Source organism: Aquarana catesbeiana, linkage group LG04 (assembly GCF_042186555.1).
Source record: "Aquarana catesbeiana isolate 2022-GZ linkage group LG04, ASM4218655v1, whole genome shotgun sequence".
Taxonomy (NCBI): domain Eukaryota; kingdom Metazoa; phylum Chordata; class Amphibia; order Anura; family Ranidae; genus Aquarana; species Aquarana catesbeiana.
The window spans coordinates 227,871,875-227,892,389 of NC_133327.1; the positions used below are offsets into that span (position 1 = coordinate 227,871,875).

Below are 20,515 nucleotides of genomic sequence, written 5' to 3' on the forward strand. Positions count from 1 at the left end.
TTTGTTCCCATAAATAGAGATTTCTTTTGGTGGTATTTGATCACCTCTGGGATTTTTATTTTCTGCTAAATAAATAAAAAAAGACCGAAAATTTTGAAAACAAAATGTTTTTTTTTTGTTTCTGTTACAAAACTTTGTAAATAAGTAAGTTTTCTTCTTCACTGATAAGGAGGCACTGATTGGTACACATAGGTGGCACTGGGAGGCAGCATGGATGCCAATCTATGATGCCCATTGTGGGCACTGATTGACATCCCTGGTGGTCTAGGGTGGCATAACTGGTGGTCCAGTGTGGGCATCCTCGGGGGGGCCGAGCTAATAATCATTCAGCACAGACCCCCCCCCGTCAGAGGAGCAGCTGATCGGCTCTCCTCTACTACTCGCGTCTGATAGACACGAGTGAGGAAAAGCCGATCAATGGTGATTAGATATGGCTGATCACATGGTAAAGAGTCTCTGTCAGAGACTCTTTACCTAAATCAGAGTTAGGGTGTGTCAGACTGACACAATGCAACAATGATCACCGCAATGCAGTCAGGATTTTGCAACCACTTTGCCGACGTTATATTGCTATATGGCGGGAGGCAAGTGGTTCTAAAGGCAGAACGTTTTTTGCCTTAATGCATTCCATCTATTAGGATAAAAAAATTTCTGGATGCAGCTCACCCCACAGCCCCATGTCTATCCAGCGATTTGCATAAGAGCAGTAGCTCTCCCAGGTGGCGGGGGACGAGGTTTGGGGCTGCTCTATGTAAAACCATTGCACAAAGCAGGTAAGTATGACACGTTTCCTTTTTTGGAAAAATAAAAAAATAGTCACTGGAGAAGCGGAATAAAAAAAAAAAAACGGAGTATTTTACCACCAACAATTGCACTATAATCAAATTATTATATTGTTTAAAAACATGTAGAAAACAGCAAAAAATGTTTAAAAAAAAAAAGTTTTTGAAAACAATGGACTCCAAAGTGGGCAAACTTGACTATAAGTACATTGTATGAAGATGCAAACTACCCTTTAGTTACACAAATAGACACCCAATAATATACCAGAAACAGATCAAATATTTATAAATAAATGCATGTTATCCACCCTGGACTTCTACTCTATGTACGTTACCCCCTTAGTACCCCTGCACTATGTACATTATCCATCCCAGACCTGTTTACTATGCATGTAACCCACCCCAGACCCCTACACTATGTACATTAGCCACCCTGGCCACTGCAATATGTCCGTTATCGATCCTAGACCCCTGAAATATGTTCTTTACATATTCTTGACCCCTTCACTATGTATGTTTGTCACCCCAGATCCCTGGACATTACCAATCCCGAACCCTTGCATCACGTACATTACCCACCCTAGACCCCTTCACTATGTTTGTAACCCACCCCAGACCCCAGCACATACCCTGGACACTTTCACAGTGTACATTATCCACCGCCAACCCCTGCATTATGGATGTTTTCCACCCCAGACTCCTTAACTATAAAAAGTTAACCATCCTGCAGCCCTTTACTCTGTACATTACCTACTGTAGACCAAAAAAGTTGGGACACTGTTTACAATTATACAAAAAGCAGAATGCAATGATTTACAAATCTCCTAAACCTATAAATTTTATTCACAATAGAAAATAGAAAACATTTCAAATGGCCTTCTCTGAAAAAGGTGCTGTCTGGATGGGAGAACATGCTGCTCCAAAATCTGGATATATCTTTCAGCATTTATGGGCCCTTTCTAGATGTGCAAGCTGCATATTTAAAATATACAACCCCAATTCCAAAAAATTAGGAACGCTATGTAAAATTGACATAATAACATTATGCAATGATTTGCAAATTTCATAACCCCATATTTTATGCACAAAAGAAAATAGAAATCAAATGTTTAAACTGAGAAAAGCTACCATTTTAAGATAAAAAAATAAAGTAAACTTAAAATTGATGGCAGCAACAAGTCTCAAGAAAGGTGGGACAGGTAAACAAAACCTGTGGAACCATGTTAACAGTGGAACCTTATATATACAGGTATGTGCCTTTCCAAATCATGTCCAATCATCTGAATTTGCCACAGATGGACTACAATCAAGTTGTAGAAACATCTGAAGGATGATTGGTGGAAACAGGATGCACCTGAGCTCAATTTTGAGTGACATGGCAAAGACTGTTAATACTTATGTACATGTTATTATTATTTTTTTTTATAAATTTGCAAAGATTTCAAACAAACTTATTTCACATTGTCATTATGGGGTATTGTTTGTAGAATTTTGAGGAAAATATTATATATTCAAGTGAAGCGCTGTGAACTATCCTATCCCACCCCTCCCAACTTTCTGAGATGGAAATGAGGGACACCTATTAGCAAAAGTATGTAGGCATAGGACACACCCCCTAGCACGCCCCCCTTAAAGGAGAATTGTACAAAAAAAAGATTAGTTAAACCCACAAGTACTTCTTTTTTTTTTTTTACCACTACTATTCCCTTATACTGGCTTTTGGAACTTACAAATGCATCAATTATAAATTGGATGAGTGGTTTAGCACTGGGAAACACTTTTTGATAGTTGAGTAGTGCATTTTATATACACTTATATAGATTAAACCAAAATGAGAGACAAATGAGGAGGACAGAGGGACTGTCAATTGAAATTAGGGACATTTGGGAGCTATGAAGATACAGTATATATGCATCTACTACACATATTTGCAGTATAGAAAAAAAGGCTCTCATTTTATAAAATGTTAAGTAGCAAACAATGAATGGATGTATTTAGAAGTCTATTTACATTATATATCAGTTATCAGATTTTATTTGAACACTAACAAAATTTCAGGGACCACTAAATTTAATAAGAAATCTGTTGAATGAATATGTTTCAAGAGAAACAAAGGCATGCTGTCTACTAGAGAGTACTGTATTAGATCAAAGGATATGATGTCAGTTGATAGAGAAACAGGTCAGGCAAGCCCAGGTAACTCAGGAAACAGGTTACTAATTATTCACTCGCTAAATAGGTATACTATTGCAGCACTACAGAACTCCACAGAGTCAGGAGGTCACAACCTGCACAGTAAGTTATTCAAAGTGGACAAGCTACCTTGCCTTTTTATTACATGAAAACTACAATGGGAGAAAAGGAATCAAATTCTGCCAGTGTGTCTCTGCAAGGTAAGTTCAACGGCCTGCTAAGTGATTTTTTTTTCCGGAGTTCAGGTGTTAGATTAGTCTCTGCAACCTGTGATATTTTCATTGCCTCTTGCAACAGCATGTGTTAGCGTTTTCATACCTAAAGCAAGACTAATTGAAAATGTGGTGTGAGAGGAAAGAAAAAAAAAAAAACAGAAAGTGTTCTGAGTAATGGTATTTTTCTGTTGCACATTGTTTAAGGTAATATGTGAGTGTTAACATGATCTGTGGCAGTGAGCTGGAGCTGGCATGCCCTGTTCCTGGAAATTTACAGTTCAGCCATCCTGCATCTGTCAGTTTGACAGGCTCTTGTAGCAGTGCACATTGTTAGTGTGTTTGTTAGAACTGTGCATGTTCACTTGGTTTGTAAACATATGTATGGTTTAATTATCTTGTTGCTTTTATGCTAGACTTTACAAATAGGTGAGAGTATTTTGTGTCTTGTCTGAGTGTTTTGTATTTAATGACATCCTACTAAAAAAAAAAAAAAACTGAGTTTTTCACACTGTTGTGGTTTTCTAAGGTGTGACTAAGGATACAGCCATGTGCAGGCTTATTTCATACAGCACTGCATAGTAATGCATATGTGCAAAGTAACCAATTACCATCAATTATAATGTAAGTTTACTGCAGACACATCCAGTAAAAAAAAAAAAAAGTAATCCTGGCTTGTTAGTATTGACTGTTTGTACTTTTACTCTGCCTTTTTAAGTAGTCCTGGTGTAAAAGCATTGTTAATTTTCAGCAGGTTACTACATAGCAATCACTAGGATTGCCACCTCATCCCTTTAAACCCGAACACATATGAATTACACAGTTTCAGACACCAAGTAAGTTTAATTACCACCTTAATCATCCACATAACCTGTGTAAACATATGTGTTCGGTTTTAAAGGGATGAGGGGGCAACTCTAGCAATCACACAGTGACCATGCAAGTGTCGGTGTTCTGATTCACTGTAAATATGACATTTTTCATTCATGTGGTTCCAGCGCTTAGGACAGCAACAACCTATATAAAGTGAAACACCAGACAAAAGTTAAAAAACAATTGCAGTACATGTGGGTAAGGCTGCTTGCACATGGCTGGCTGGGGAGGGGGCATAAAAACAGGTGGCTGAGCTGTGGTTTTACTGGCCCCTAGCCATTTACCTGAATTTATAACATTACAGCCTGACAGGGGTTGTGATGCTTTGCAGCCACTGCAATTTTTACTTGGGCACCTGTCAAACTTTCCCATTGAGATCAATGTCTCAATTATCTCATTGCCTTTCAGCAATAAAAAGTAGGGGGGAACAAAAAAACAAGTGTCAGGAGGCAGCAAAAGTGCTTCCTGAATGCTGGTCAGTCACTGATATTTGCCCTCTGAAGAGTGATCCAATGTGCTTTGCAGAGGGCGGTAAGCTTTCCGCCTGTCTGAAAGAACTCCTAGGGCTTGTTTGGACATGTAGTTGAGCCTCATTTTATTGCCCCTTTAACCACCTCTTTAAGCTGCAAAGGTAGCTGATGGGGGTGTAATGCTTTGCTGCATGCCCATGGCAAAAACTATTACTTTTCTTGCATTCAAGTGAATTGGGAAGTGCTGCAATGCACGTGATTGCAGTGCCTTAGGGCAACAATTACAGGGCTAGAACAGGCAGTGAGGAGGGGTGAGTATCATGTCCTTTGTCCAGTGAGTGTGAATTGATTTTAGGCTACATTGGGTGACTAGCGTCAGTGTAAATGACAGCAGCAGGAATATGCTCCTGTGAGAAGCTAGCTGCGACCGCCATGTCCTGCACACTTAAAAAAAATAGATCGGCCGCAGCTATCCTTGGTTGTCCGTCCAGCCATTCATTGTCTGTGGTAATTGCTGCCGGAAGCACACACCTGTGCTCGTCCCCAATTGCAACATGAGTGTTAGACCCCTTTCTCACTGGGGCGCTTTTCAGACATTTTAGCGTTAAAAATAGCACCTGAAAAGCGCCTCTCAAGCCACCCCAGTGTGAAAGCCGAGTTTCACTCTGGGGCTGTGCACTTGTAAGACGGGGAAAAAAAGTCCTGCAAGCAGCATCTTTGGGGAGGTGTGGGTATATAGACCGCCCCTGCCCATTGAAATGAATGGGCAGCACTGCCGAAGCGCAGCAAAACAGGCGCTATTAAACTTTTCATCAGGTGCTATCGGGGGTTAAAAGCAATAGCAATGACGCTTTACCGCTAATGCCTGCACCGCCCCAGTGTGAAGGGGTCTTAACATGCAGTATTTTATGTAATATGTGCATTGTGGTAAGACAGACAGTTATTTTGTGGGTGTAAATGCACTACAATGTAAATTGTAAAGGACTGCAGCTTTTTTTTTATCCAATGCAGCACACCCCAACGCAAAGACGGTTCACATCATCTTTGCATTTTTACTGCAACACAATAGTGTGAATAGATCCTAAAGGTGACCCAGAGAGTAATGATAATAAACCAGGAAGTAAAAGAGTGAGTAGCAGAGGTGTGTATTCCAAAAACGGGTGGCCAGATTATAAATTCTTTGGCAGATAAACTATTAAATATGAGCATTTAAACCGTGTATTTACTGTAGCTGTTTCTCTAATGTTTAACATGGTGGAAAGTTGCTGTTAACAGTAATATATACATTTCTTTCAAAGTGCTGAATTCTGTAAAACCTGCACCTGATGCTACCCTAATTGTTTACATAGATGATATAACAGTGCGATTTTCCCACTTGTCGACCGCAATACGTATATATACATTGCAGATTGCAAGTGGTTTACTGGGGTTATTTAACCCTTGTATTTTTGTTTTCATCCGGCGATTCTTTCTCATGAAAGCATCCTGAGTGGCTAATTAGCCACTGGATGGCTTTCAGAAGCAGCTGGAAGGGTCGACCCCACCCCTCCCCTCCTGCTCGCTGGTGTTACTTGGGCTTATCGTTTTTAATGGCGAGCCCGGGAAACGATCTGACGGTTAATGTGGCTGGCCATAGAGGTGAACAGAGACCAAATCGTATCTGATTACCTTTATCATCTAGGAAGCCCGGAGCGATGTCACGAGGGTCTTGGTCAGAAGTAAACATTTTTTTTCTTTTGCTTTCAAAGGTATGAAGGAAGGAAGGCAAGCACTACCTGATAGACTTTATTGCCACAGGAGTAAAAACATTTACAAGATATAAATAATAAAAGTGTTTATCGTGAGGTACTCAGCCAAAAAGGGTGATGCTATCCTGCAGGCTCCACTGGTCAGTAGAAGGAGCTGTGTGCTCTGTGCACATAGCCTGTAACCCACAGTTCCAGCCCAGACTCAAATCCCTTCCGGTGACATAATTTCCACTCATGAGGTCAACGCTGGTCAGCATGAGACTTCCTGGACATACAGGGCACCCATGCCTCCATTAATCTCCTTCCAGCAACTTGGACCCAACCGGTGGAGCCTGCAGGAAGGCGGGACCTTTTTGGGCTGTGTACCTCACGATGAACACTTTTTTTATTATTTATATCTTGTAAGTGTTTTTAATCCTGTGGCAATACAATTTGTGCTTCAATACTACACTCAGGTGGCACCTCCCTCCCTTATTTCCTTCATGTAATTTTAAAGTTGGACACGCTCTCAGGATGGCTACTGCTATTCTTAATCCACACTTATGACTTATGGACTGAGTTTGTCTCCCCATGTTCTTGTAGCAATTGCTTAGAGATTTTCTCTGATTTGGGCATACACCCTCTGTGCGTCAGATTTCTTTTTCTTTATTGTGTAGTGCTTTCAAAAGTAGAAGACAGATTTGGGGTCTTACAGACCTCACCTCTCTCCATAAAGAGGACCTGTCATCCCTTTTTTCTATTAGAAGGGAAGTTTACATTTCTTTGTAATAGGAATAAAAGTGATAATAAAAAGAAAATGAAAGGAACAGTGTTAAAAAAAAAATTAGAACAATTTTTTTAAGCACCCCCATCCCTCCATGCTCATACAGAGAAGCAAACGGATACATAAGTCGTGCATGCATATGTAAACAGTGTTCGCACCACATATGTGTGGCATTGCCACGAATGTTCGAGCAAGAGCAATAATTCTAGTGCTAGATCTCCTTTGTAACGCTAAACAGGTAACCTGTAAGCATTTTTAAAGTGTCGCCTATGGAGATTTTGAAGAATTGTAGTTTGTCGCCATTCCACCAGTGTGCAAAATTTTAAAGCGTGACATGTTAGTTCTCTATTTACTCAGCATAACGTTATCTTTTATATATTACCAAAATTGAGTTATATATTGTGTATTTTTTTGCATTAAAATTCATAAAGGGGGTTTAAAAAATTGTTGCGCAAATATCGTGTGACATTAAAAATTGCAACAAGATTGTGTTCTCTAGGGTCTCTGCTAAAAAATATAATGTTTGGGGGTTCTAAGTATATTTCCAGCAAAAAATACAGATTTTTACTTGTAAACAAAAAGTGCCAGAAAAGGCTTGTTCCTTAAGTGGTTACTACTGTTAAGACTTGTGTTGTACTGTATGAGCACTTATCATAACTGCATGTAAGAGTTTGGAAATAAAACATACTGCATATTAACATACTAAAACACAACTGCCTTATTTTTGTGCATTCTGCATTTCTAAAATTAGTACTGTGTGCTAAAATGTGATATCATCATAAAGATTAATCACAGTGCTTCATAGTGAGATTGCTGTAGGTGAACCATTCTGTTAAAAGTGTCACTTATGTATCTATAAACTTTACAGCAGGCCAAAGACATAAATGACAGTTACTCTATCCAGCTGAAAATCGCATGTACATGATAGCAAACAAGCCATGACCAGCCACTTTCAGCAAGAAAAATTGAATAGAACTAAACACCTTGTCTGATCCCTTTTTTTTTCCCACCAAAATAAGTAACAGTAAAATGTGAATGCTTTGTGAATAGACACAAAAGTGTTTGCTTTTTGTCATCCTAGTATGCCTACAGAAAGGATTGCTGCACACCTCTATGTTGTTGCCTTTTTTATAAACAGCTCCATAAATAACAATTATATAAATATATAACCATGTAAGTTTTATTCATGAAGAAATGCAATCTTGTTTCAGACATTTAGTTTAGTATTTTCACAAAATTGACATAAAATTTACAACATCTATATGCTGGGCAGACAACATTGGCCCCACTTCCTTTTCATAAACTAGGTGAAATCACACGCTACACAATGTATGCCAAAGTATGATTAATGAAGGATCTTCAGTAATAATTGGGTAACATAAAAGTCTCTTTATGTGGCAACAATCCTCACAATCGGGGCCTCGGATAAGGGGTACCAACTGTGTATGGGTCCCGGGCAGCAGGGGGAATCAGATGAGAGCAGGACAGGAAGGGGGATAGGAACAATGTCCTGTGCAGCTCTCTGCAGCAGCTGAAAGCCAGTTTCTTCCAAGATTGTAGCTGATGGAGGGAGAAACACACAGGGCATTGTTCCTGTAGTTGCCCCCTGCTGTACTGATCCCCCCCTCCCTCTCCTGAATCCCCCTGCAGGCTACTGTTTGCCCCCCCCCATGCAGCACTTCAAGCTTTCCTCTCCTGCTGACTGCTGTGGGCACAGGTGTTCAAGATGGAGAGCGGGGGAAGGGACCAGGAAATGTGTCATTTACCAGCCCCTTCCTTTAGGGAGTGATCAATCATTCACTGTGTTTATTCATAACTGAAGCATAGTAAACTGTCTTCTCTGAGCCTCTGTCTCCTCTTCATTGATCTGCAGTGCAGCTGAGGCTGTAGTGAAAGCAATTGAGGAAACTGTGACTTCATTTCCTATCTCTGTTTCAAAGGGGAGATATCAGGTGCCTGTTTAGACCCCTGATATTTCGCCCTAGCCCCCCCCCCCCCCGCACACACTAATATTTTAGGTAGGCTGTACAGGGCCCTGTGATTTCTAACAGCAGCCCTGCTCCCAATGCTATAATCCTCAAAATCCTCCCAATGTATTCATACTCATGGCTCCCTCAAAAGTCTCCCTTTTTTGTGCCTTGTAGAGCTGGCTTGCATATTCACCATGATCTTGAAAGCACCGTACCTTCTTCTTTCTTGCTATGAGATTCTCAAAGTAAAACATACAGAATGGAAGGTAATGCAAGAACTCTAGCTTTGGGACTTCTTGGAGACCCGGTATGGGGATACATTTTTAGGTCAGGTGCCATGCTGTGTGGTGTCTCTAGGAAGCAGATCTAGCTGAGCTGAGAGCAGAGTAACACATTTCACTGATACCTCAAATTAAACGTAAGCCCGGGTTCACACTGATGCAGTGCGGAACACCGCATGTAATTCACACAGGAATTGCAGCACATTCCTATGCAAATTACATGTGGTGTTCTCTGGGTGCAATTTGAACGATGGATTTGTATGGCTCAAATCACACCACGTTCGCACCAAACTCGTGCAGGACCCTTTTTTTTTTTTTTGTCCTTACCAGAATTGTATCACATAGATGTTCACCACCATACAGTCCGATTCTGCAAATCGCAGTGCGCTTTGCAAAACAATTTTGGGACGTCGTTAACTTAACATACACTCTGCAATCAGTTCGCATGAACAGATTGCGATTTTTTATGCGGTGCGGAATCTGCAGCTAATTCACAGCACATCTAGTGTGAACTGAGGCTAAAACAAATTGTAAAAGGTCTTGAATGAATGTAAAACAATGCAATGTAATTTAGTATCATTTATCACTCTGGAATATTTACAACTGCCATCATAGGATATAGAGCTGGAACATTTGCATAGTTCTGTTGGTGGTTGTTTAACATTTTTCTTATTCATTCTTTTGCATGTGTACCATGTCAAAGAATTTAATATTTGTTCTCGGCGGACACTAGGCTCTATTCAGAGAACTATACTGGATGCCAGAACAGTTTGAAGGCCTGTCTGATTTGCGTGTAATCTGAGCCAGTCCTACTTTTGTTCTCACACTGCAGTGAGAATACCTCTGCACACACATTTCATTTGTTCTACCTTAACTATTTACTGATCTACCAATATGCTAGGGAATGTTTGTGGCTTTTTAACCCTTACCCTTTCAAAATATACTTACTGCTTCCTATTAAGGGACCTTGCAAAGTGCTCACTGAATGTAAATCACTGTGAAAATACTATGTGTACATTATTATTTAGCTCTCATTATGGCTGTAGTTCTAATGAATATTTTTATAACATCTTATTCATGTTCATTGTTAAAGAAAGGATAGATATGCATTAGAAATTATTTAAAGGCTATTCAAATCCATACAAACCACAGTACATGCAGTTGTTTGTGACTATTGCATTGCTTTTTGAACTCATGGGTGCTGTAGATCCTTGTGTACATTGTGTAAATGTTCCTTAGACTTTAGTGTATCCCTATTATGTTACCATCTTTGTGTCACTTAAAGTCTGTAGGCAGGTGCCAAAAATGTAATTTTCATTGTGTATTAAAGAGCTAATGTTTTGTGACTTGAGGGTTAATGCACCGTGGTGTGTCTGTCATTTGGCCTGTAGTGCTTCTCATAGCAGGGTACATCCGGATAGTCCGGAGTGGATGTTCGGAGATGCACGCGGAACTAAGGTGTGATCCTGTTCTCCGCTTTTTTCCCCACCTACCCTCTACTCTCTCCCCCCTCTCTCTTCTTTCTCCCTCTTTCCCTCTGCTCTTCTCTATTCTAATAAGCACTGTTCTTAATGGAACCGTTTGTTGATTGAACAGAATGTTAACAACTATTATACTATTACTAGATAGATGTGAAATAGAGATGCTCTCCTGGCCGGGAGGGCGGCGGGGGCGGGGATGCGTCTGCGGTTCGGGGGGAGCGCCGGGGGAGGATAGATGGAGGCCTTGAGCCCCCCTCTGCCGGGTGGTGGCGGTCCCGGGACGCCGCGGCTTGCCTTTCCCTGGCCTGGGTGACCAATATGGCTCAGGTTGTGGGGTCCGAGGTTGGTGGTGACCACAGCTGGTCTCTGCCCCTGTGGATTCGAAGACCTTAAAACAACTTGTACAGGCACCACTGAAGGCACACATTCTCAATGCCTCAACAAATATTTCAACACGGCACTAGTTTATTTACCCTCCCCTTTTTTCTTCCTTTCTTTTATTATTTCTTCCTACCCAATATTTATGTTATCTATATATATATATATATATATATATATGCAGGTTATTTCTAATGTTAAAATGAGAAAATGTCTGTCATCAATGAGCTTATATTGAAATGTGTATGTTAAGATGTGATGGAAACAATAAAGAAAGTTTAAACAAAAGCATAATGCCAAATAAAATTCAGATACTGCAGACATTGAAAAAGAAAAAAAAAAAAAAAAAAAAAGTACTTACCTGTCCTGGGTGCCCGCGATGTCGGCCGCCCGAGGCCGACCCGTTTCTCGGCTCACGGGTCCCGGCACCGCCATCCTAGGTAAGGGAAACAGGTAGTGGAGCCTTGCGGCTTCACTGCCAGTTTCCTACTGCACATGCAGAGCGCTCTGTGAACGGCCCTGTGGTGTTCTGGGAACACACACAGTTCCCAGAAGACAACGGGCCACTCACCGAGGAGCAGAACATGCAGCGGAAAAGGAAGAGGCAGATTAGGAAGACTGCCTAGCAACAAGGGTTTAGGTAAGTTTAAAACATTTTTTTTCAAATGCTTTTTTTAATTTTTTTTTAGTATTTTTGGTGAATTTTTTTTTTTTCAGGGTGGCCCTCCACTTTAAAGATATGAAACGCCACAGAATAGCCCAATCTAATATTTAACCACTTGCCTTCCTTAGACCATATATACATGACCTCAGGAACAAATGGTTATACAACCATGATCTTGATATTGTTGTTACACAGCAAAACACCATAAACAATTGTAACAGCCAACATTTTCACAAAGTATATAATATTTGGTGGTTCTAAGTAATTTTCTTGCAAAAAAAAATAATGCTGCTTTTACCATGTATGTAAGAAATGTCAAAATTGCCCGGACAACCGGTGGTTAAAAAGGAGCACCGTCATGTCTGTAGCCTGTTGCATTGTCATGTACTTAATGAAGTACTCTATTGTAGAGATGGAGAGGGATTGTACATTCTTAAGCAGAACCTTCTTTTACTGAAAAAAATTCATAAGTGAATCATCCGGTCTGTGAACTAGTACTGTGAACGCAGAGTGAGAGTGAAATCCCACAGTGAAAGGGAACATGGAAGCAAGTGTAAACCTTCATGCTAACCACCTAAGTGATGGAGAATAGGATGCAAAAGGAAGAAGGAGCAGCCAGTTCAACAGAGAAGGCAATAGTGGCCAGTGACACTGTTGAAGGGGTCAGTTGTTGACTGTATGGTCTAACCTTCCAAGGGGCAAGGACCATATGTTAGGGCCCGATGCATAACAGAACTTTCCTAGGGACTGGACCTGGATCATGGATGTGCAAAGTCTCATTGCGGTACACAGCAGCTTCCGTCCCTGCCTTTGTGCTGAAGAATAAAGTCAAGAGTGTAATGTCTGTAAAGAACTGGTGGTGAAAAATCAGTGTTCAGTGCTATTTCCCAGAAAATCACTCCGCAGTCAGTGCCAGGTGTCACTGGCAGTTGAAAGGATGTTATCCTTCTGGGGTGGGGCCCGAGTGTAGTAGTTTAGCCTCCTGCCATGAGGGGCGCTAACTCAATTCCATCATGCTTCACCTATGTAATCAAATAAAACTGACAGCATGCAGTCTCCCAGTGCTGCCAGCAAGTCCACAATGGGCTTTACAGTATTTCAGGGTATATGCTTTAATAAAAAGGACATACAGTATTCTCTCTATGTGTGTGTGTGTATGTATATGTGTGTGTATGTATATGTGTGTTTTATATATATATATATATATATATATATATATATATATATATAATTCTCTTTTTTTTTACTGTAGCACCCTGGTGTTTAGGCAGGGTTGCTCCTAAATTTACCTGTCTGGCTGATTGTTGAGGATCAATTGAGTTCACCCTAAGTCTGGAATTGCTGCACTTCTCTGTTCTGCCACTGGGTGGCTGGGTACCTGGTGGCATTGGATAAGACAAGGGCAAAGCAAGGACAGATTAGGAGTATATGGGGTACCTCAGCCAATGGGCAGGGGTTTTCTTATATAGGTTCTCCTAGCAGGCCAAGGGATTTATTTGGGTGGACTCAGGTGATCAGTGTTCTTTGACACCTGGCCGGCTGTCTGGGTGGACATGTGTTGTATTGCCCAGGCTGCTAGGTCAGAGTTTGGGCCTATCCCGGGCACATCTGGCTGCTAGGCTGTCTGAGGGCCTATCCAGAAGCAAGAGAGCAGCGCAGGGTTGGGATTGCGGCTTGCAGCCCAACCAGAAGCGACAGTTTTGCCGGCCGGAGAGCCTGTCGTGGTCGGAGGTAGAGGGGAATCTGTCGCCACTAAGGGACCAACCACCTTATTACCAGGGACCACAGTGAGTAGCTGAAGCAAGTACCAGAGCAGTATTATCACCAACCGGGGACGGTGAAGAATCGGAAACTTCAGCGGGTATCAAGCCAGGGACCCATCCAGCGGAGGTGACGCTTGCAGAGCAGCCTTGTTTGTCAAGCCAGGGCCCAAGCAGGCCAGTGGGGTGAAGCTTGAGAAGTATCTTAAGTGCCAAGCTAGGGACCCAGAAGAGAAGCGGTGTGACGCTTGAGGGAGATACTACAGTAAAGATTGAAGGAGCTCACAGAATTAAGTTGCAGTGAATCATCTAGTCTAGTGAGAGAGGCTGGAAGCTCAGTGGGCTGAAGAACTACAAGAAGTGATTGTAGTGGAAGTGAGGGAACTGTTACACCTTGTGTTAGAAACTGTTAGACTGTTGTCATAGCAGACAGCATTCCTACACATGCAGATGTGGCGTCTTGCTGGAGGCCTTTTCCTGCATGGCTGTTCTCCTGTTGAAGTCTCGGAGTCTGCCAATTTAACATTGCAACCACCTAAGGGTGTCCTGGCCCTAACCCTCTCTCCCAAAGTTCTGTTAAGAGAAATAAAAATCTCTTTGCAAGTGTCTTATGTCCAATGAATCTACCTTGCATTACTCCCACTATGCCTTACAACCCACCACATACAGAAGGATGTCAGTGGTTCTTGGCTCCAAGGCTTCATGCCCACGGGCTTTTTAAAATATGAGCTGTAAAGCTAGTGCCGATGCCAGGAAAAAAGTGGCGTTAAAAACGCAATTTTATCCGCATTTTGCATTGGTGTCAATGCGCATTTAGCCATGCTAGCTTTCAGCTCCAGCTCTTCTCCCCCCTTCTGGCAATGTCCTCTCCCTCTGCCGGTCCTTCTCCCCTCTCCAGTTCTTCTCTCTGTGCTGTCCTCTCACTCCGCAACCTTCTTGCTCTTTTGCCGGGTCTTCTCCGCTGTCTTCTAGCTCATTTGCTGCATCTTCTCCCTCTGTTGTTCTTCCACTGTTGACTCAACACGATCTCCCAGTGTAATGCTGAGTCCGCCATGTGCAATGACTTATATTGGCATGGGGCGGGGCCACCTGATGTAATTTGGAGGTCACACCCCTTGTGACGTCACTGCCAGGGCATGATGGGGCAATGACATCACGAGGGGCATGACCTCCACGTTACGTCATCAGGTGGCCCTGCCCCATGCCAATATAAGTCATTACACCGGGAGATTGCATCGAGTTCCCACCCGCAGACCCCAACAACCACAGGTCAAGGGTTGTTGGCAAGAAGCCCTTATCCTCATGTACATGGGGACAGGGTGCTTTGGGATGGGGGGCGCCCCGAAGCACCCACCCTCCATGCTGAGGGCATGTGACCTGGTATGGTCCAGGAGGAGGGGCGCTCGCTCGCCCCCCCTCCTTTCCTGACCTTCCAGGCTACGTGCTGGGATAAAGGTTTGGTATGGATCTTGGGGGGGACCCACACACCATTTTTTTTTTTTTTCATGTGGGGGGTACCCCTTAAGATGCATACCAGAGCGAAGGTATTAGGCTGTTGTTTTTGTTCTGCTCAAATTGTTAACCCTGTGAAACCTGTTCTTTAAAAGTGTTAGTTAACCTTTTCAGAATAAAATGTAAAGGTGAACTAACACCTTACTGCCTCTCCACCCCACTGGTCACCGCTGTACTTGCCTCCAGAGATGCTGAGCTGTCAGTGCCCATGCAACCAGTCAAGCAGCCTAGGGATTCACTCTTCTCCCTCATCTCTTTGTGGCACTTTTGGGACAGACCAGAAGGATTTTGATTGGTCAGCACATGCACAGTGAATCACTCTGATCCATCCCAGAAGCACTCCACGAAGAAGCGGGAGAAGAGCAGGGATTTCATATCCCCAGACCACTGGACTGGCTGCATGGGGACTGATGGCTCAGCATCTTCAGATATAAGTACAGTGGGGACTTGGGCAGAGAGACTGTATAGTGTGCACCTTTTCATTTTTTTCTGAAAAGATGAACAAACACTTTAACTTGTTATATACTTTAGGATTGATTTACAAGGGGCAAAAGGGAATTTTTTTTTGCACTTGGTTGGATGTCGAAAGTCAGCAGAGCTTTACCTAATTCACTAAACTCTAGGGAAAATTCCCTTGCAAAGTGCGTGCAACTTCCCTTGCAAAGTGAATAGTCTACTTTGTCAACAATTTCTTTGGCATTACAGGTATATCTAAGAGGTGACAAATATTTGTGTTGTAGGATTCACTAGAAGATGTACCTCAAATGTCACATCCACCGTATTTTTAAATCTGCTTCCAGCATGCATTAATGTTTCCCAGTGTTATTTCCTGATGCATCATAAGTGCATCTGTATTTCTATAGATCATTATTCGTTGAGCTAACTACACAGAAATATTTTAAAGTAAATTTTTCCCAAAACATGATTTTTCTAAGTTTTTTAAAATGGGATAACATTAAAACCTATGTTCTTTCTTTATTGCTGTCTGTGTCTCGTTTTGAGACCATTTAAAAGGTCATGTGGTGACACCAGTAGGTGAAAGCGTCCAGTGGAAAAAAACAATAAAAAATACACAGAAAACTTTCCCCACTCTTCTAAAACTGTAGTTTATCTGCCTTCTCTTCCAGTGTCAGGGGATATCATTTACTCAAACAGGAAGCAAGGGGAAATATTCCAAATAGGTCAAATGTAATAATTCTATTGCTCATGTTCCTGGAGGTGGCTTGAAACAGGTAGGTGCTTTTGCAACTACCGGTTGGGGACCGGTATCAACACAAATCAAAACATATACAGTAATTCACAAAAGTGAGTAGACCCCTCACATTTTTGTAAATATTTTATTATATATTTTCATGTGACAACACTGAAGAAATGACACGTTGCTACAATGTAAAGTAGTGAGTATACAGCTTGAATAACAGTGTAAATTTGCTGTCCCCTCAAAATAACTCAACACATAACCATTAATATCTAAACTGCTGGCAACAAAAGTGAGTACACTCCTAAGTGAAAATGTCCAAATTGGGCCCAAAGTGTCAATATTTTGTGTGGCCACCATTATTTTCCAGCACTAACTTAACCCTCTTGGGCATGGAATTCACCAGAGCTTCACAGGTTGCCACTTAAGTCCTCTTCCACTCCTCCATGATGACATCACGGAGCTGGTGGGTGCTAGGGACCTTGTGCTCCTCCACCTTCCGTTTTGAGGATGCCCCACAGATGCTCAATAGGGTTTAGGTCTGGAGACTATTTGTAGCTGCGCTTTACTGTCATTTTGCGGAGGTTTTCGCCGCTAGCGGGGCGCTTATAACCCCCGCTAACAGCCAGAAAAGGGTTAAAACCACCTGCAAAGTGGCGCTATGCCGGCAGTTTGGCGGTGCTGCCGATTGATTTCAGGGTCTTGGCAATCTTTCATTGATTTCAATGGGCAGGGGCCCTTTAGCAGTGGTGTATACACCACTCCTACAGCATTGCAAAGATGCAGCTTGCAGGACTTTTTTTGTCATCCTGCCAGTGCACCGCTCCAGTGTGAAAGCACTCGGGCTTTCACACTGGAGTGAGAGGAGAGGCTCTTTACAGGCACTATGCAGGCGCTATTTTTAGTGCTATAGCACCTGTAAAGCGCCTCAGTGTGAAAGAAGCCTTACCCTCAGCTTCTTTAGCAAAGCAGTGGTCATCTTGGAGGTGTGTTTGGGGTCGTTATTATGTTGGAATACTGGCCTGTGGCCCAGTCACCAACAGGAGGGGATCATGCTCTGCTTCAGTATGTCACAGTACATGTTGACATTCATGGTTACTATAATGAACTGTAGCTCTCCAGTGCCGGCAGCACTCATGCATCCCCAGACCATGACACTCCCACCACCATGCTTGACTGTAGGCAAAACACACTTGTCTTTGTACTCCTCACCTGGTTGCTGCCACACACGCTTGACACCATCTGAACCAAATTAGTTTATCTTGGCCTTATAAGACCACAGGACATGGTTCCAGTTATCCATGTCCTTAGTCTGCTTGTCTTCAGCAAACTGTTTGTGGGCTTTCTTGTGCATCATCTTTAGAAGAGGCTTCCTTCTGGGATGACAGCCATGCAGACCAATTTGATGCAGTATGCGGCGTATGGTCAGCACTGACAGACTGACCCCCCCACCCCTTCAACCTCTGCAGCAATGTTGACAGCACTCATATGTCTATTTCCCAATGAAAACCTCTGAATATGACGCTGAGCATGTGCACTCAACTTCTTTGTTCGACCATGGAGAGGCCTGTTCTGAGTGGAACCTGTCCTGTTAAACAGCTGTATGGTCTTGGCCATCGTGCTGCAGCTCAGTTTCAGGGTCTTGGCAAACTTCTTATAGCCTAGGCCATCTTTATGTAGAGCAACAATTATTTTTTTTTCAGATCCTCAGAGACTTCTTTGCCATGACAACTCTCTGAGGTAATCTCTGTAATCACACACATAGGTTGGACTTGATGGACTTGTCTTTTTTCGACCTCACCTACTATGTAACTATGAGGTGCCATGTTGAACTTCCAGTGACCAGTATAAGAGAGTGAGAGTGATAACACCAAATGAACCAATAACACACCTGTTCTCCTTTCACACCTGAGACCTTGTAACACTAACGAGTCACATGACAGTGGGAGGGAAAATGGCTAATTGGGCCTAATTTGGACATTTTCACTTAGGGGTGTACTCACTTTTGTTGCCAGCGGTTTAGAGATTAATGGCTGTATGTTGAGTTATTTTGAGGGGACAGCAAATTTACACTGTTATACAAGCTGTACACTCACTACTTTACATTGTAGCAAAGTGTCATTTCTTCAGTGTTGTCACATGAAAAGGTATAATAAAATATTTACAAAAATGTGAGAGGTATATTCACTTTGGATCTTCAGAATAGTGTACAAATGTTTTAGGGGCAAAAAGGCACCTTTTTAATAAGTGATCACAATGGAGCGGTAAAATTACAATGTTTTGCTGCCATGCGGGACCCCTTCATCAGGCATGTGATCATCACATCATGTTCATCACATCATGTTTGATCCTAAATTGTAGGAATTTTGCTGATGATATGTGATCACTTATTAAAGGTGCCATTCTGAAGTTCTATGGTGTCCTGTGATCTATGCTTTTACATATCTTAAACAGGTACACAGATAGCAATAAAAGCCCAACCCTTCAAAACCCTATCCAAAACTAAATTAAAGTGACATCTGTTTTCAAGCATTGCGAAAGGCTGCTAATAACACTACTCATTTAAATGACATTGGACTTATTCTGTTTGCACTGACATGTTAAAAGTCTTTGAAATATTTTTTCGAAGTGTAATGGTGGTGTCAGATATATCAAGAACTGAATAAGACTTGCATTAGTGTATGTGTATGCCTTGAAAAGATTTGCATGACAGGCTCACTAATCAAGCAACCTTTACTTATTTAATGCACTAGCTCTGTAAAGTTTGTAGTTTAATGTTTCTGCATGTCATATTCTTTGCACAATGGCATAAGATATGTTTTGTGTTCTGTTTATTTCCTTTGCTATGAGAGGCATCAGACTTGTAAGGGAAACATGCAGCAGTTTTGTATTAACCTGCTGGAAAGGTCTGGTAATAGGGCAGTGAGAACATATTCCTTCTTCAGTCAGACATACTGTGGAGATCAGTCAGGACAAGCCATTGATCTGGCAGCAATTACAAGGTCATTTGTTGTCACTGCATTTTCCATGGAGATACATGATTTTCTTTCTGCAGTGGTCACAAAACAATCTCATTGGAGTGCCAGGCATTCTTCCAATGATCTTGTAATGTACGGTTTTCATGTTCATAGTAGCCTTTTCATTGCACAGCGGGTGGGTGTGATGTCTAAACATTTCAAAGAAAACAAAGGAAAATCAATGTGTGCACTGTATTAAGGACAGAGAATAATTAAATTACAGAGTTTTCAAGAGATGGACCTTGGTTAAGTGACAACCATTTAGTGATTTTTTTTAAAAAGATAAAACCATAATATATTAGAGGACTTCTTGTCATAAAACATTGAAAGTAAATCTGAGCAGGCTAAAAAAGTTAACTAAACTTGGCAGATAAAAATAACTATTTGCTAGGTTATCAACAGTTTTAGATCAGCCACAGCATACAAATCACTATTTCACTAACACGTCTTCAACATCTACCTAATAAGATATAATAAAAAAATAACAATAGCTCTGTAACTTGATCTACTCCTGAATGTAGCAATTCTGAGTTTTCAGCCTAACTATTAAATAGAATTTAATATGAAAATATGAGCATGCAAGGTAGAAGGATTACAGATTTCCATAATCTTCTCTATAAACTACTAGTACATGTGAAAATAATCTATAGCATTTTCTTAGTCCTCCTTCTTAAAGTCTCAGCAGCTTGACAGACAGTGACTTGATCCAAATGACATCTTGCAGATCTTAGAAAAGTCTAATCTAAAAACGAAACTTGTGCAGATCATAACATATGAACATCTGATAGGTGAAAAAAATCATAGTATGTCTAACAATTACATATGCTCAGAAAAGAAACTAAAGACACACTGAAAAGAGGGTAGGACTATAGCTATACACAGCATTTCCTAATGAGGAGGGGATACAATTATTTAAAGCCAAACAACAATGCATGTGTAATGTGGTGGGGCACTGTGCAGGCCCTTTATGCACTGCCTGTTGCATACCCTCTCCTTCCAAGATCTCACTTAGAACTCCATTGTTCTGTGTTGGATGGCTAGGTGGCTGGGTGGGACTAACTATCTGACAACACAGCTCAGCAACCCTTTGGATTTTAACAAACAATATTTTCTGGTGTTATATCTATTCTTTAAAATTCCCCATTTTTCACCAGTTTCCACCATGGAAGTGGTTAATGCTGTAGGACTGAGTGTGGCTTAATCTGCTGGGTGG

The 20,515-nt window shown here is 41.6% G+C and overlaps 1 protein-coding gene across 2 annotated transcripts in view; it reads left to right on the forward strand.

Moving 5' to 3' along the window:
* The first annotated feature begins 2,954 nt into the window (after positions 1 to 2,954).
* Positions 2,955 to 20,515, forward strand: part of NAALADL2 (N-acetylated alpha-linked acidic dipeptidase like 2) — a 2,111,880-nt gene continuing 2,094,319 nt past the window's right edge. For both annotated transcript variants that reach the window (XM_073626241.1, XM_073626242.1), the window contains exon 1: positions 2,955 to 3,175. In XM_073626241.1, the coding sequence (XP_073482342.1) occupies positions 3,121 to 3,175 (55 nt within the window). In that variant the 5' untranslated portion in view covers positions 2,955 to 3,120. The remainder of the gene's footprint in view (positions 3,176 to 20,515) is intronic.